The sequence below is a fragment of the Solanum verrucosum genome, unplaced genomic scaffold (genome assembly GCF_900185275.1).
Source record: "Solanum verrucosum unplaced genomic scaffold, falcon-dt-bn FXZP01000261.1, whole genome shotgun sequence".
NCBI classification, from domain to species: Eukaryota; Viridiplantae; Streptophyta; class Magnoliopsida; order Solanales; family Solanaceae; genus Solanum; species Solanum verrucosum.
This window is the reverse complement of record NW_026019969.1, coordinates 8,515,585-8,533,877: the sequence shown is the minus strand read 5'-3', so window position 1 is coordinate 8,533,877 and position 18,293 is coordinate 8,515,585. Positions and strand designations below refer to the sequence as shown.

General features: G+C 35.8%; 2 protein-coding genes across 2 annotated transcripts; one reads left to right on the top strand and one right to left on the bottom strand.

Annotated features, from left to right (window-relative positions):
* Positions 1-30: 30 nt before the first annotated feature.
* On the bottom strand, positions 31-6,928 carry LOC125816307 (NADPH-dependent pterin aldehyde reductase). The gene is made up of 5 exons (XM_049495894.1): positions 6,616-6,928; positions 4,878-4,947; positions 1,234-1,427; positions 578-750; positions 31-335 (listed from the first exon to the last, which is right to left on the bottom strand). Exons 1-5 carry the CDS (start codon positions 6,868-6,870, stop codon positions 266-268), a joined length of 762 nt encoding a protein of 253 aa, XP_049351851.1. The 5' UTR covers positions 6,871-6,928; the 3' UTR covers positions 31-265.
* Positions 6,929-9,194: 2,266 nt separating this feature from the next.
* On the top strand, positions 9,195-17,144 carry LOC125815910 (zinc finger CCCH domain-containing protein 5). Its single transcript, XM_049495484.1, is given in 11 exon segments — positions 9,195-9,621; positions 10,740-10,892; positions 11,019-11,156; positions 11,335-11,493; positions 13,080-13,172; positions 13,856-13,972; positions 14,294-14,368; positions 14,557-14,780; positions 15,965-16,814; positions 16,816-16,886; positions 16,888-17,144. Coding segments are annotated over 11 exon segments (2,481 nt in total). The 5' UTR covers positions 9,195-9,225; the 3' UTR covers positions 17,093-17,144.
* The last annotated feature ends 1,149 nt before the right edge of the window (positions 17,145-18,293 follow it).

The following is an 18,293-nucleotide window of genomic DNA, read 5'->3' as shown; positions in this document are numbered from 1 at the left end:
GATCATATTCATAGGAGGATGACCAACTGATACATTATCAACTTTATCAAACAAATAGACAAAAAAGAATTTACCTAAGCCTAAACTCCCTTTGACTCCCTATTGAAGTTGTCAAAACATTACAAATGTTTCAAATTTCCTAAACTCACAAAAACATAAGACAACTCTGGGGAGAAGAAGATATCACACTCAGAGAAGGTAAAAACTGGTGGTTTCCATCATTCTGCTGCCTGCTAAAGCTAGTCTGTCACGTTACTGTGTAAACTTACACCGAAAGAGATGCTCCATTATCAGCCATGGTTAGATTTAGTATCATATTAGCCGCCTTTGGAGCCCTGACAAGGTAGAAGGATTTTAGACATAAGCAAACTTCCAGAGGAATATGAAATTCATCTTGAAGCAAATGCAATAACTTCAAACTTGAAGCCTGAAGTGAAACATTCCAAGACAAACCCCAAATACCAATTGTATTAAGAAGTTGAAATTGCATTCAAACAGCCAAAGCAATCGTATAGAAGTAGTTCTTAGTTCTTGACAAGTTTGAGGAGGGGAGGGTGAAGTGAAAGGCATGAAGTACCATGACTCAGGTGTCTGGTATAGGGATGCTGAATTGCCAAAGCATGACTGAAGCATGTCCGTGTAAATGACACCAGGATTAAGTGCAACAGCTGCCATTCCAGCGGGCAACTCCTTCGCAACTGATGCTGTCAAACCTTCAATCGCCCATTTTGAAGCACAATAGGGTGCCACCTGTGAAAATTTAATAACCAGGTCTCAACATTAGTGATATAAGCTAGCAATGGAAATCCAAATAATAGGCTTTTTCATCATCCATTTGTATCTCGTAATCCTACATACATTAAGTTTCTTCCTCGTTAACTTCCAAATCTTGAAGTGCCAGTTTAAAGTTCACATTTAAGACCCAAAAACAAATGCAACTTAGGTTCTTAAATGCTTAAAGAGTCATGCTTGAGTTCCATGGTCACTACAAATCATCTAGTGCAAATGTTCTCAAATGTCACAGAGATTATACAGCAAAATTTAGTTCATCAACTCTTTACATACTTTGAAATCCCTCAGTTACTAGGGACATAAAATATGAGATCTGATGCACAGCTGGCAACAAGAACCATCATTTTGGTAAATCATCAGCAATATGACTAACAGACTAGAATAGAACTACGAGAACTTATGGATAAAGTTTTGGTGATTTCAGTAGAAACTGAGTTTTACCTGTGCCGCACCAGATCTTCCCCATCCAGAAGACATATTTACGATCACTCCTTGCTTCTTCTCAAGCATTAGGGGAATAAAGTGACGCAGAACATTTGCAGTTCCTTTCAGGTTAGTATCAATGACAGAATCAAACTCTTCAGCTGGCACTTCCCAAAGTTTGTTGTTCCTATTAATAGTTCCCGCACAGTTCACTGAACGAGGTTCATATTTTAGGTTCGTTTGAATGTGAGATAACAAAGACCAGTACAAACAGCAGATTGCCAATTTAAAACCATAAAAGTGTAACCTGTCAATTCAGCAAACTTCAATAGGTTGGGTGAGTGACATGATCATTCAAGGGTTAAATTAGGTCAACTCAAATTAACACATCAAGAAGACTGGGTCAACATGGGCTAGTTACTGACCCATATAATCCTGGACCTTTGTCACATCACATTGTCTCCAAAAAAAAAATGGACAAACAAATGGCTTTGATGAAATATATATTTTTACTTTATTGCACAATGAAGCATTTTTAAGCAACTCAACTTTACAGCTATAAACTAGAAAAACATAAGCAAATAGAACAGTAGTGTTGAGTTAGGCGGTTTGGACTATAAGCCGCTAGTCAACCCATCTTGATCTAACTCATTTCGACCTAAACAGACTTCAAAGAAATAGAGTCATTAACCCATTCATTGATTCAACCAATTTTTCTACCTAAATCAACCTAACATTTCTATTCAACACTCTTAGCTAAGAGTAAATATACATCTAAACAGCCCACCTTTATCTTATAGCTAGAAACTTACCGTCAACGAATCAATCAACCACATCTCCATCAGAATCTAGAAAATGAACCTCGTTCATTATAAGTTTTCAATTTATTATAAGACACAAATTATATCCCCAGTCCCAGCAACTCGACTTGAGACACATAAAATTTTTAAAGCATGTGTCAACAGGCACATCAACTAAAGGTGCATGCATATATAGCTAGAAGTTTGATATACCGTGAATTTACGGTATCTTTAATACATTTCACTTATGAGTTGTGTGTGTCTAAAGCCATTTTGTATTAGTATTAATGTGTTTTTACCTTGTTTGCAGGAAATAAGTTCGGATGTGGGAGTTAGTGAGACAGTTGAAGAAATGTTGCAGAAAAGGCCACCTACGGACGTGGCTTACGGACCGTAGGTCCAGTCACAGTCCGTAGGTGAAGGGCGTAGATCGATGGGGAAGGCTGGAAGGAAAAATTAGGGAATTCTTGACCAAGTGTGGAACCACGACTATGACTGACGGACCATAGGTCGACCTACGGGCCATCCTGCACGTCCGTCATCTGATTTAGAAGAGATGTTCCAGTACCTGATTTTAAGAAGCTAAGTATGAGACTACGGAGGGGTATCCACGGACCGTGGATCGAGTCGCGGTCCGTGCTGTTAAGCCGTCATTCATGTCTAAGAAGTGGAGTTCCGAGCTTCTGAAAATTTGCCCAAGTCCCAAACCACGAAAGGGACCTACGGACCGTAGGTCAGACCACGGTCCGTAGGTCAGTCTCATCAATGGCAACCGCATCCAGAAACTTTATTTCCTTATTTCGTTTCCTTTTTATTTGGGACTTGTTTTTCTATATAGAGGGCATGTAAACCTCGTTTTTGGGGGTTAGACACTATTACTTTAATTCTAGTTTTTGGCTTTGGAGATTAACTTGCAACTTTAGCAATTCTTGATTTCCTAAGTTGGTTTTGAAGATTTTTACGTTGAAATTCAAGTTGAGATTCTGGGTTTCTTCTACTTATTACGTAAGTTCATGATTTCTTCATCTAAAAATATGAATTGTGTTCTTGCTACTATGGGTAACTAAATCCACAACTAGAGTTGTGAGAACCATGAGCGATTAACAAAGTATGAATAGTAGCTAAGTAATTTTTGAATAGTGTTGTTGCATGCATTGATAATTCTTTCGTTTAAAAGTCTTTTTAGCGGTGGCCAACGTTAGATTTCGCCTTGTTGCTACTTGCCAGACCAAGGAGGTAGTTAATAAGAAAAGAATTATCAACATAGATTTAGTGTGATACTATCTAATAGTCTAATGTCAATTGGTGCGAGGGTGAAAACTAAGTCATACATTGATGTGATGTCTAATATGAGGTAAAGGTAAGGGTTAGTAAATCATACACACATAGCCGGACCAAGGTGCGGAGTGAAATTCTCTAGTTGCTGGACCAAGGAATTAGAGATATATAATGTATCACTTTGCATGTAATACACTAGGAAATGATTTGCTATTACTAGGATTACCGCGTTATGAGCTTATGGGGAACACGTACACCCTAGTTTCTCTCTCTCATTTATAACAACAAAGTTTGAATCTTGCTTACTTGTTCTCTAAACAACAATCAATTATTTGTTTCACAAACCCCCCCCCCCTTTACTTACTTGTCTCGGAAATACGTTTACTAAACGAATATAATCGTGGGTTAAGTTTAAGTCTAAACCATATTCCTCGTGGGATCGACCCCAACCTCCAAGTTGGGTTCTTTACTTGATAATGATCGCTTATACTTCTTTAGGGAGGTGTAATTTGAGCGTATCAAAACCCTTCGGGGTGGCCCAGTGGTTTGGGCTTGGGACTTCCATGTTGGAGGTCTCAAGTTCGAAACCCCTTGCCAGCGAAAGCAAGGGGTTTGCCTTCTGGGTCGAGCTCGTCGCACCAGGCTTGCCTAGTGCGGGTTACCTCTTCTATGTGGTTTGCGAGCTATTGCATAGGAGCGGGGGTTTTACCCTGTGCGCACCCAAAGGGTAGCGGCTGCGGGTTTCCCTTGTCATCAAAAAAAAAAATTGAGCGTATCAAAGCTGCAGCATTTAACTTCAAGTGCATGAATGCTCACTGCCACACTTTAAAAATGCACCAAATGCTTAACAAAGGCAAAAGAATGAAGGTACAATATGGCATAATACATCTTGATGAACAGCACAGAGCCTAGGCTACACTGGTCAGTCTTGAAACAGCTCAAGAAATACAAATAGAGAATATATAAGCCACTTCAACAATGAGAAGTCAGAAGCACTTGTTTTACCCTCTTCACTAAGAAGAAACCAGAACCAATATGCTCCCTCAATGCTAAGAAATTTGATTATCATCTTCAGAATAATTGTCATTCTTAAAGTAAAGATATCATCAGGTAGTGATGCATAATCAAAGCGCAAAACATCAGAACTCCAGTACTTAAATTAGTATGTATGTGAAGATTAATTTCAGATCCTCATGGACAAATATACTTTTTGCGTTTTTTTTTTTTTTCCAAAAAGAATATTTGTATTTGAGGATCTGAAATTCTCAGACAAATATGTTCTCATCTATCAGTGTGAAGATCTGACAGGAAACTGAGAAATAACATCCTTAAATAGGATCAACTTTCTGCAATTTTTAGTCGATCCACCGCAGAGTGCTTTCAAAAGGGAAGATATTCTTTCTTTAAATTAGAAGAACTCCCAAAATTTCAGAAAAACTAGTCTGAAATATTAAATATTTAAAAAAATAATCAATTCTGTGTTGTTGATAGGGTGACAGGGAGAAAAAAAAAAGATCATTACGTCCTTCGATATTTTATTTTAAAAAAAACTGTACAGCAGCAGCAAGGTTGTAAACCAAGTACCAATGATATCAGGAACGCCCTTTTTCTCCATAACAGCCCGTGCGAAATCTTCAACACTGCTATTTAGACTCTGAAATTCCAAGGAAAAAACACAAACTATGTTGATAGATGCATGTAGGCTGATGAGTGATTTTGATACACACGAACACACACATATATTCATTCTTGCAGTCAACCAATATGTTTATTCACCATAATAACATTCAACTATGCCAAACACCTAAGCTTCAGATGAGAGCAATATGGACAGAAAGTACTCAAGAATATAAACAGGGTACAAAGCATTGATTGGGGAGGTGTTAAAAACTTCCTTACTCCCTCTCTCCTTAACCAACAAGGGTTTTTAATTTTTACTAATGGTACTAGTGTCTTTTCTTTTTCCACTGATTGGACATCCTACCACTTGGCAATACAACATTGAATAGCTTGGCAAGTCATCCTACACCAACCTGTCCAAGACACTTCCAAAACTCAAACCTCTATAAGGATACCACTTGGACCACAAGCCCTTCCAAATATTATTCATGGCATCCTTTACCTCAGGCTACCTGATTCTACGATTGTATCTAAAAAAATATCAGAATGGGGAACTGGTGTATCTTCATTATATATTTGGGTCATTTAAAGTTATCATTTGAGTTCATGTCCCATATCATGTTTGTCCAATCCTATGTTATAGCCCTGAAGTCAATCAATTTGTGCCTATAATTGAGCTTTGGTACCCAGTTTCTGTCTAAGGGCATGTTTGGATTGGCTTTTGGCTTATGACTTATAAGCTTTGCCATAAGTTAGGATTTCTAACTTATGGCTTGTGGCTCATTTTTGTTATTTTGGCTTTAAAATAAGTGCTTATAAGCACTGTTTAACTTTACGCAAACACTTCAAAACTGCTTAAAAGCTATTTTGGCTTAAAAGCACCTAAAATAAGGCAATCCAAATGGGCACTAACTATATTCTCAATGTACTTCTCTCCAATTAAATAAGTAAGGAATACACTCTTCGACCCGAGAGATATAGCCTTTACATTTTCCTTGTTTTCCATTCAACTCATCTTATCAGTCTTCCACTCAATTCACCCTCAGTTTATAAACTAACCATACCCAGAACAGTCAAAACCCCACTTCAACTAAAGTAGTTGATATTTGTAGGATATCCTCCCCTTAGTCTACAGACCTTATTTTCAGCCTATCAACTTGTGCATATTTGCAACTTGGATTTGTCGACTATATGCCCCACGATGTCTTAATTAGCTAAAGAAGTAACAATAATGCATTGAAGCTATTAGTATCCAGTTCAAAGATAAAGGGCTTCTTCTCTGTTCCCAATCTTCTATGTATGTTTCTTTATTACTTAAACTAAAAAGTCTAAAAGAGCCTGCAGGAAGCATAAACCCTACTCTAGATGGATATATAAGTCCTTATATCTGCAACTACTGCTGAATTTCTAATGCATAATTGAAGCCATATTCCAAGAGAAGCACAACAATTTTCCAAGGAAGCAACCCCGTACCACAGTAAACACAATGAAACAAGCAGCAAAACCAACAACATTACAAAGAAATATCATTCCATTGACAATTGAGTAATCTCTACAACGGAATTATTTAGTCAATTTTCCTCAGTAAACTACACTTAAACCAAAAGGGAAAAGAAAAACATGAGGTACAGATTTGAAATGCAAATACAGCTCACACGTAACCGTATACAAGGAGAAGGGAGAATGTGAAATAGAGGATTACCACATCGACGCTCATGAGGAGGTATTTGTTCTCTGAAGGAGGATTAGTAGAGGAAGCGAGCTCGGTTTGAAAGGCATTGAGCTTGTCCTGAGAACGAGCGCAGCCGATGATGTAGTGTCCTCTCTTTGCCAATTCTAGAGCTAGGGCTTTTCCCAACCCTCCGCTCACGCCGGTGATTAACAACGTCCGTATCGCTCCTCCGGCCGATCGCATACTCGGATATCCTGCCGGAGTAGGCATTGGCGGTAGTGTCATGTCTTTATTTTATTTAATTTTAAAAAAATTAGCAGAAGAAATACTCTTCTTTTCATTTCCCGGCTGAATCGACTCTTTTTGTTTGTGTTTTTTACCACCTACTTTATTCCTAGCTTTGCTCAACTTTTTTTGTCAAAATTATCTATTTGAAAAAAAATAAGTAGTACTCCCTTGGTTCATTTTATGTGAGTTAGTTTAATTTGGTACGGAATTTAAAAAAGAAAGGAAGATTTTTAAAATTTGTGATCCAAAATGAATGATACAAATTTGTGTGCCAGTAAATCATTTTGTTAATGACAAAATAGATATTTCATAGTGAAATTGTTACTTAATATAAAAATGTGTCATTTTTTTTATTGACTAAAAAATAAAGTAAGTCAGATAAATTGAGAGAAAGGGTGAAATTATGATGAAAAATATATAGTACCTATTCAATGCGACCAAATTCGACTTGTAGATTTGTATGGCAACAAGATGCCAACTCAGTCATTCGAGATGACTATTACTTCCTCCGTTTCAAAAAGAGTGGTCTAGTTTGACTTGATACGGAATTTAAGAAAATAAAGAAGACTTTTAAATCTTGTGCTTCTAAATTAAAGTTATGTTAAATGTACTAAATTACCCTTTAATCTTGTGGTCTTAAATATGTCATGTGAAAAACTGAAATTAAAATATTATCAAAAAAGGAAAGAGGTTATTTTTTTAAAACTGACTAAAAAGGAAAAGATGTCATTCTTTTTTAAATAGAGGGAATACTAATCATTATGTCTTCACTCAGTTTTTTTTTTTTTAAAAAGGGAAATGGTAAGAACTTAAACAAAGGGATTTTAGATATGTTATTTGTGTGGGTAATGAGTGTATTGAGTGGGTTAAATGGGTTATGGATGGGTATTTAAATTTTGGATTAATTGATTGGTCAAATCGGATTGAGCCATATGATCGTGCCATGTGTACCAAATAAGTCTTCAGTTTGTTAGAATGAGGGGTAAATGTGCATGAATTTTGGACGGCAGGGGCATTAATGAACGAAAAATATGATTAAGGGTATTATATATATTTTACGATAGTTCGGATATATTTGTCATTTTTCCATATACTAAAAAGTAGGTGTTTGACCATGCGATACCATATCATGATATGGAATCGTGAGATGAAATCAGCGTTTGAACATGCAATTTTATGCTGATTCTGTCTCATGATTTCATATCATGAGATATAATTTCATATTTTCCAAAAACCATGGTATGAGAATTCCATATTATGATTTGGAATTTTTAAATATAAAATTTGACCAATAAGTTTATATATTATTAAAACAACCCACATTTATATCTACTAACTATTTATTTCATATGTAAATAAAATTTATAATCACATCATTATTTTTTAAAATTTATTATTCTCACAAACATAAAATTTATTATTACTTTAAATTTGGTGAATATAAATGATAAAGTAGAAATTGATTTGGTGAATATAAATAAGAACGGGGGGAGTAATATTTTTGATTTTTCATAATTTTAAAAAACGTCTCTTTTGGCTACATATGAAAATGTTTAAAGCAATTTAAAATGATAAAAGACGAAATTGGTGATGTATGTTTGATAACCATTACTTCCAATATGTTTGATTTTTATCACGAAATTAATGTACTGGAAATGTGTAATTGCACACAAGCGTGACAAGATATGAATCATTATGATATTGACACACAAGTGAAAATTGTCATAGTTTGTGCAGTGTTACATAATTATTTGCGAAAATATCAAAGGAGTGATGAAATATTTATGGTCTATGAGGATGAAAATATAGTTGTGGATGATATTGACCAACAAGTGGCTCAAAGTAACAATGTTGGTTCGTCTTTTCGGCCATATGATTGAGAAATGCAAGTTTAGCGTGAGGAGATTGTTTGTACTATATGAGAAAATTATATTAAAGACTAATACACTATAATTTATGTAAAGTTAGATGAAATATTTACTTAAATGGAGAACAAATAGTTTTCTAATAATTTATTATACAATTTTATAATTTTTCTAATTTATTTGATAAGATTGAATAAACAATTAGAACTATTTTAATAATTTTACAACTTATGAAATTCTTATATTTATGAGAAAATATACAACACAAAAATTTAATATTCCATATTTAAACAAAACTTGAATTTTTATAATATGAAAATCATAATTCATATCGCATGGCCAAACAAACCCTAATTTTTTTTTATGACGAGTGCAAAAGTCAATATGACCCTTTTTCCGTTAATCGGAACGACAGAACTTTGTGATCGCTCAATAACAATACTACTTACCATTGGAATTGACACTATTGAAACCCTAGACGTCGACGATGACGGAACCGATAACCGTCGAAGAAGACGGCAAGCAAGCACCGGGACTTCAACGACGCGGCGAACCAATTTCGTCGGCGGCGGAGGATCAGATATGCAACAATCGCAAGGAGAAAAGGAAGTTGACGAAGAAGGAGAAGAGGAAGCAGAAAAGGAAGGAACTAGCTGAGAAGACGCGCCAGGAAGAGGAGGCTAAGCTGAATGATCCCGAGGAGCTTCGCAGGATTCAGCTGGAGGAAGAGGAAGAGAAGGAGAGATTAGAGAGAGAAAGGAGAGAGTTTGAGGAAAGAGAGAGGCTCTTTCTCGAAGCACTGGCTCGAAAGGAAGCTCAAGAGGTAGAAGAAGAAGAACGAAGGAGAGTGGAAGATGAGGAAGAAAAGGCAAAACAAAGCCAGGTACACATAGTTGGCGCCAAATGTACTTTATTTGCATAGCACTAAACTTTGAGTTATGTGGGTTGTGTATAATGTATTTACTTTATTGGTTATAGTTGCTGTTGCTTATTAATGGGGTTAAATTGAAGGTTAATGGATGTTTGTACAATTGACATTGTGTGAGGTGAAACAAAATTGAGGAAGTTATGAAAGAAGTCAGAAGTTCACTAGCATTTTTTTGGTTATAAAAGCTAATCTGAAGTGGTTGACTCTCCCAATCCTAGTATGGCAGTCAATTTTATAACAAGCAAAGAGAATCTTGCATTTTTGGGGATTAGGTTAAACTTTTTAGCAGTTGGGAGACATTGTGGTGGATGCTTTCTAGAGACGTAAAAGCATGTTCTGGTTTGACAATGATCACAATGCAGAGAGAATGCACATAGGAGTTGGTCAGTGGAGACAAATTGTCAAACAAACTATTCTAATTTAGTTCTAAATTAGTTCTAAATTTTGAATATGTCTACATAAACCGAGTGGAAAATATAGCATATCATGTGCATCTTTGACTGCATAAATTAGTTTGTGTTTTCCAGATTATTGATCTCAGCCTGCAGCTTATGATTGCGCACAAAGTTAGTTCTATTGCCACATCTAGTATATCAGGTGTTGGTTAAATATGTGTGTGCATGAATTTCTTTAATTTGACATCCATAGAGGTTCAGGTATGGATCCTTTGATCCAAATCATGCTACCCATTTTATATGGTCAACAAACTAGTTCTTGGGTTGTTGAGACAGTTCTGATGTCTTGTTTTGCAAATCATTATTCTGTCTTATCACGTAAGGAATAGTTTCATTAATATGGGAAAACTCTTACTTACAAGAGATATACCAATAAATAGAGGCCTAAACCAAGACACAGTTCTTTCAAAAACACCCAATCTTCTATTGTTTCTTAAAACTTTCACTCTGGGGGTTTGAATAATTTAGCAGCATATGCAAATGTCTGCGACTCTTTCTCTGTCTCCCCCTCCCTCTCCTTTTCCTACCTAGACTTATTGTGTCTGTCTTAGCTTGGTTCTTTAAGTGCTGTGATTTTCACAGTCCACTGGTATTCTTCATATACATACATCCTAGCAGGTTGCCCTTGAGAATGAGCCAGGTGGAGATGACGAGTGGGAATATGTAGAAGACGGGCCTCCCGAAATTATATGGCAAGGAAATGAGATAATTGTTAAGAGGAATAAAGTGAAAGTGAAAAAGAAGGATCCAGATCCTGTGATTTTGAAAGAGGTACTAATCTGTAATTCTCTGTACTAGTGTATTTCCCAATTCCATCCTTTGTCCTCTTTGAACAATCCTAACACCTAGCAATTGCCAAAATGAATGGGATGTAAATACTATCCTTTGTCCATGCAGGATCCCAATAGACCAACATCCAATCCACTGGCTCCACAATCTGAAGTCTATGCTGACTACAAGAATGCTTCGTCTCTTTCAGCACAACAGTTGTTGCAGAATGTTGCTGTTCAAACTCCAAATTTTGGAACTGAGCAGGTAAATATCCATAATTCCTAATTATAATGTACTCTGTGCGTAGATCTCCCTAACTAGTGATGACAGGTTATTGCTATTTTCTTATGTCCTAAACTTCTAATATTCAAAATAGCTAGTCTCTTATATCCTCTCATTTGGTCTAGCATGACCCTCTGCTTTCTTGGTTATCACGTGGCAGGATAAAGCTCATTGTCCTTTCCACCTAAAAACTGGGGCTTGTCGATTTGGTTCACGCTGCAGTAGGGTTCACTTTTATCCTGATAAATCCTGCACTTTGCTCATGAAGAACATGTACTGTGGACCTGGATTTGCTTGGGAGCAGGATGAGGGGCTTGAGGTCTGTTAATGAAGTCTTCATGTGGCTCTAGTATCCTGATTTTAAATTTTGCTAATCTTTAGTAGTTTCCAGTTTTCTTTAGAACGTCTGTTATGAAATTATTGGTAAGTTCTTCCTTAGGTTGCTTATGCTTCTCTTTACTTGAGCGAAAAAAACTATAGTCTGAATAGATAAATCGTTCAATTTTTGGGCATGTCTACTTTTTTTGCTTCTTTACCTGAATTAGTACTGATCAGTGTTGGTTGTCGATTGTCAATATGTAATGAAACATTATGTCAAGATGTGGCTCCAACATTAACCCTCTTTTTTACTTTGTGGTAATTTTCTTCTTGATCTTATTCCCTTTTCTTTAAGTGTGGTCATTTCATTTGATCCAAGTGATGGGTAGTGTATTATGTTTAAGTTGTAATATATTCTTATACTCAAAAGTAATTTATTTTTCTTCACGGTAGAAGCTTTCTGTTTGTTCTTTAACTCCCTTAAAACAGAATATCTGCCCTGAAAATTCTGGAGGCACGTGTTTCTTCCGCCGATTCAGCTGGAGACTCTTAGCGAACTGTGTATCCTGTTTTGCAAAGTGAGCTAAAGAATCTGAATAGAACAGTTGTATGTGTGTGATTTCTATTTTTCACATTTCTTCATCTTATTTACCGATCTATTTTTAGTAATAGAGAAACGGAAGACAACCACGATTTTTTTGGAATGGGAATTGTGCTGCTTTTCTTGCATAATAGGTATTACTATTGCGTGTAATTGGTAATTTAAAGATTAGTGATGAAGCTGTGGGTTAACCCTTTTAGAGATGTATCTGGGATTGACAATGTTCTTTGGTACCTGGTGCAAACTATGTAGCTCTTTGGTACCCATTGACTATTGAAGAGATCCCCTTTCCATAGTCAAGCCGATAGAGGAGTTATCTAATGTCTTAACAATCATCCAAAAATCTAGTCATCAAGCTTCTGATTCTCTTGCTCATTTTACATATGCCGTGACTATTTTGCGGGAAATTCGTAGTTCACAATTACTTAATGTTTAGGTTCTTTTTCAATAGTTTCAAGTAGATGGCAGTGGTTTTAGTGTCAGGTTTTTTGTATCTTAAGTTAAACCTCCGGAACTGTATTACCATTATCTAGGAGAGTATATTCCTATTTACATAACTGACAAAAGGGACTTGTTGGAGCTTAGTTCCTTGCCTAATTACTAATTTGCTTCTATTTAATAAGCTTCACTATAATTATGTTTTCTGCTTTATTTTTGCAACTTTAAGGGTTAATTGATTTATCTCTTGAAAATAGTAGTTTGTCCAGTACTAAATGCTCAAATGCGGATTTTCATGTATGGGATTTAATTCGTTATACCTGCATAGTCTTTATGCATACATGAATGTTTTCTGAATTTCTTTTTGGTAGCTCTATGTAGTTTCAATTTGCAAAATCTTAAAGAGTTTTTCCAATTTATGTTTGGTTATCTGTTTGTTATTTAGTTGCTAAAGTGCTTGCTAGTTGTATTTGCATCTCTATTTGGATTTCGTATACTCTGCATATGTTTATGCAATCAATTGTTGTCTTCTGTTCTTCTTTCTACAGTATACAGATGAGGAAGTTGAATGTAGTTTTGAGGAATTTTATGAGGATGTTCACACGGAATTTTTGAAGTTTGGAGAAATTATAAATTTCAAGGTAGTGAATTTCTTTCTTTCCGTTGTTGACGTATTGCTAATTATGTCCTCACATTAGGATGTAAGTTCCAAAATCAGTGACAGCAGGAATATTTCTTGGAAGTGAGCAGTGTCCTTTTCTACTCTTTTAAAGCATGTTGCTCCCCTGTATGTTGCAAATAGTAAGAACTCATGGAAATAATAGAACACAGTTTAGCTACTCCGTGCTGAAAGAAGAATGATGTCAAAGGCTGAGTTGTTGAGGTGCCTTACAATATTCTAGCCTTTTCTCTTAGGTACGTTTGGTTCCCAATGAAGCAAGGGAAGTGTTAGAAAGTGAATTGCTTTGCGCTTTAGGTGTGTTTGTAAGCAGGAACAATGTGGGAATTGGAATGACTTTCCCACAGGAAAAAGTTTCCTCTAAAATAATTCCTAAATTTGCCTGATTTATTTTTTAAAGCACTCCCCTCCTCCTCACCCCCCTCCAAAAAAAAAAAAAAAAACACAAACTAAAAAAAAAACTATCTTGACATTCTAGAGGACCCTTGAGAATCATGTATCTGTAGATGTAAACCACGGACATCTTTTTCTGTAGAGCTGTGTCACAACAATGAAAGGTCTTATTTGCAACATAATACTGTTAGTAAAGGCTTGCTTCTTTTTCTCCTTTAATTGCATAACCAACTAATATGTTCCCACATATAGGTGTGTAGAAACAGTTCATCTCATTTGCGAGGAAACGTTTATGTACACTACAAAGATATAGATTCTGCAGTGCTTGCTTATCATTCTATAAATGGCCGTTACTTTGCTAGCAAACAGGTATTTTCAATTCCATTTAAATTAATGGTTTGCAGTTCAAATGAGATGTGCATTTTGCTATCTGTTATTCTAGTAACTTTCTTTCAAGAAAATCGATCGCATGGAAGCATATGAAAATTCTCCTTTTGGTTATAGCATATTGTTTCTTTTTACCCTGAAAGAGTCGATGTTGATAATACTAACATCCTAATGCATGCAAATACACACTTCTAGGGCACAAACAATAGCCTATATATGCACTTTGCATCCTTGCATTTGAACCACGTGGCTAGAATGTAATGATAATTGCTTATTCTTCTTGGAATGTCTGATTCTTAATAGATCACATGCGAGTTTGTTAGCGTAACCAAATGGAAGGTTGCCATATGTGGGGAATTCATGAAATCAAAGCTTAAGGTACAACTTGAATCTCACTACTCTTGCTTGAGTTCTGTGTTAATGATTTTGTTACTCTCTGTTTTTTGTCAGCAGTACTTGTAGGGAGTAAATTAGTTAACGAACATCTTTACTGTTTACATGATTCTGACATTAAGATCTTCTGTACTTCCTATCTTTTAACATGAATTATATACACGTGTTGACAGTCATGCTCCCGTGGAACGGCATGCAACTTTATCCATTGTTTCCGCAATCCTGGTGGAGATTATGAATGGGCGGACTTGGATAAACCACCCCCAAGATACTGGCTTACGGAGATGGCTGCTTTGTTTGGTTATGCTGATGAGTCTGTCTATGATAGACGGCTTGAACGGAAAAACTCAGAACGGATGTTGAATTCCTACAAGATGCTTGCAGCTGATTTTGACAGGTCCGTTAGTTTATGGTATCTTTCATGTGAACTTGATAACGTAGTGAACAATATCTTTATACTTCCGTCTTTTATAAAAGAATACGCTGATGCACCCATCTCAAACATGATACTTCAGTTATGGCACTCTGATCTTAAGAGATTACAGTAGGACACCTGTTGGATCTGTAGTGGTGGCAATCAGGTCAATCAGATGGTTGTGTTGAATTTGAGCTGGTTAAGAACCAGCTAAAGAAAATTGGCTCAAACTAACTCAACCTATATTTAATATGTGTCAAAAATTCGACCAGTAAAAATATGGGTTGGATGATAAGTAATTTGTCTCAGACCTGCATCTTGTACATGAAATGAGAACAGAAAAGTAAAAACTCTTTGGAACTTATCATTAACCAATCTACAAAAAAATGTCAAATAGAAATTTTAATTCCCTAGTATGAAGATATTTGTAAAAATATGATTAAACTATATTCCCCAGTATTCCAGTGAAAAAAATAATCAAACCAGAATACCCTTCGGGGTGGCCCAATGGTTTGGCTTGGGACTTCCATGTTGGAGGTCTCAAGTTCGAAACCCTTGCCAGCGAAAGCAAGGGGTTTGCCTTCTGGGTCAAACTTGTCGCGTCGGGCTTGTTTAGTGCGGGTTACCTCTCTTGTGTGGTTTGCAAGCTATTGCATAAGAGCGGGTTTTTTACCCAGTGTGCACCCAAAGGGTAGCGGCTACGGGTTTCCCTTATCATTAAAAAAATAATAATCAAACCAGAATGCAACCAATCGTGGACATGCAAATGAGACAACCAATTGACATGATTAAAAAGAAAGAAAAGGAAAACTGTCTGTTAAGTGGTGAAGGGCTTTAAAAAGATGAATAATAAAAATGCTTGGTTCGGACATGATTTTTACTATTCATATTGAATGTTATTTCTGTACCCCTTCTCTTGTCTTCTGCGCATTCTCAGATGGGCAGGTTCTCTCCTTTTTTTGGTGATGAAACTATCCTTTTTTCTTCTGTAATATAGGCATAGAGTGCAGAAAGTATGGTTTAACATTTGATTTCAATACCCTTATAAAAAAAATTATGCTATAATATATGACTTTCTTGCACCCAGAAAAGGCGTAGGATTTTTATTAGCATGAATTTTTATTATTTATAAATAAAACATCTGCTAAGTTCTCGGGAAATGACAGGCATCGCTATGATTCAAGGGAGAGAAGGTCTCGCTCAAGGGAGAGCAGAAGTTCAAGGATCCACTATGATGATTATGATTTTCATAAGAGGACACATCAAGAGAGAGGCGACCGTACTGATAAAAAACGGTGCAAACCTCTTGATAAGAAACAATTCGAAGAGGGGACGGGAAAACATGAAGAGGAAACAAATCATCATGGTGAAAATAGATACCACAGTAGTGACTCTGATTGGGATTTATCTGACAGAGAGAAAGAGGGAGTGAGACGCCACCATAGCACAGGGAGAAGATCAAGAAACCACCATAATGAAAAAATGGGGCGTCAACATCGTAACGGTGACATCAAAAAACGAGTTTGCGGTTCCGACTTTGGTGATGATTTGCCGGAAAAGAAGAGATGTAGAGATGCAGGATCTGGTAACAGAGAGAGTGGCTCAAGACATAGGAAGGAAGATCGCAATACAGATTCTAGCGGTGAGTGGTTGGATGAGACACGAGACAGAAGTTTGCATCACAAGAAAAGAAGAAGCAGGTCTAGGCGTCATGACGGTGTTCCATCATCACCTGATCGCTGGGATAAGAGAAGCAAAAGCCATGATAGTAATACCACTGGTGACTGGACTGCTGCTATCACAGATAAAAGAAAGCCAAGTTCTGACAAGAGTGTCGATTCAGATATGGAGTACCCTTATCACCATAGTGAAGACATTGGGGAAAGGGGCCGCTGGGAACCTGATGAAGGTGCTACTGGAACACACTCTAAAAGTAGTAAGAAGTCTGTAATTGATGATTCTGAAGATCACAATGTGGAATCTGAGTTGAATGATGATGGGGACTATAATGGTACGTAGTACAACAAGGGGAAGTAGCCAATCAATCAATCAAAAAAGGAGGGGGAGCAGTGATAGGATGGACTCTGCAAAGATCTAAAGAGAATGATAGGGCACGCAATGGAAAAGACAGGATTTACACTGGACACTTAGTTAAGCTCGTGAGGCAGCCATTGCATTACTATTTTCACGAGGTTCATACCATATATAATCTCAGTTGTACTGCTGGAAAGAACTCGAGGATGACGTTACATGCATCAGCCATTGCTAAGTTTCAGTTCTTAGATTGTAAATAGTCAACACTTGTTTGTCTGAATGAAGATCAGGTTATTTTCTGATGCATTCCCAACTGCAGTTGGGAAAATTGCCATTTATTCCAATGGATGCAGAGGAACACATTGGTCTCTCCCTTAAGGTGTTAATCTACTTGTGACTATACAAGAACAAGAGATTATTCCTTGCTTGAATGATCAGTGTGTTAGTTCACTTCAGTTAACAATATTCAGTGCGACGAGCCTTCGGGCACCTATGCTTGTGGGTTATAGCATATTGCTTGATAAATTAGTAGAGATATGTGCAAATTATACATCGTCTTAAAAAGAAATATCAAAACCTCAACATTTTTGAAACCCATAAATTTGTCTTCAATAGAATATTCTATCACGGCGGAGCTATTAATTTGACGAATGTTATGTGAACAATTTGAAGGAATTGGTTGTAATTACTAGGGTAGTAATTACCAGCCTAGTAATTACACTGATCTGTTTGGATGCCACAGTGTAATTACACATGTACTGTTTGGATGCACAATTGCAATTATAAAATTATAATAAATTTTAAAAATAAAAATTAATTATTTAAAATTTATACTAGACAAATAAGAAACTTTATAAATGACATTAAATTAAATATTTAAGATATATATTCTTGTTTGAAAATATATTAATTAATAAACATATTTTCTGTAACTACTATTATGAAAAAATAATTGATTCAAATTAATATATTTCAATTGAATTGATCGTAACAACTAAAAGTATGAAGTTTCTACGAATATCGTAAAATGCATGTTTGATAAAAAGAATAATATATAAATAAAATGTCATAAATTATTAAATGTTTGACATAAATATAAATCTATCAAGTCTAATTAAAAAATGACGTGCAATGTAAATTCAATATTACTAAAACAAATGAAACTGAAAATATAACATCAGTTATAAATTCAAAACAAAAAAAATTAACATAATACTCTTATAATAAATTTCAACATAGCAATAAATATGATTTATTTTTATTTTTTCTTAATAAAGAAAACGTAAGTCTATAACCTTACTTAACAATAAATTCTATTTTAATTTAAAAATTAGATTACTAATAAAATTATGCTAATGAGAAAATAAGCATGACATAAAGAAATAGATAATACGACAAAATTACATATAATCATGTGTAAAGTAAGGTTGAGAACAAGAAGAAAATGAAATATAATAATAT

Bases quoted from the DNA above. Each gene is read 5' to 3' on its own strand.
- LOC125816307 (XM_049495894.1), bottom strand. From the start codon at position 6,870: ATGACACTACCGCCAATGCCTACTCCGGCAGGATATCCGAGTATGCGA. The intron at 751-1,233 runs GTAAAACTCAGT...AAATTTTCACAG, and splicing joins GAAGATCTGGTGCGGCACAG to GTGGCACCCTATTGTGCTTC. The intron at 336-577 runs GTACTTCATGCC...CTACCTTGTCAG, and splicing joins TACCAGACACCTGAGTCATG to GGCTCCAAAGGCGGCTAATA.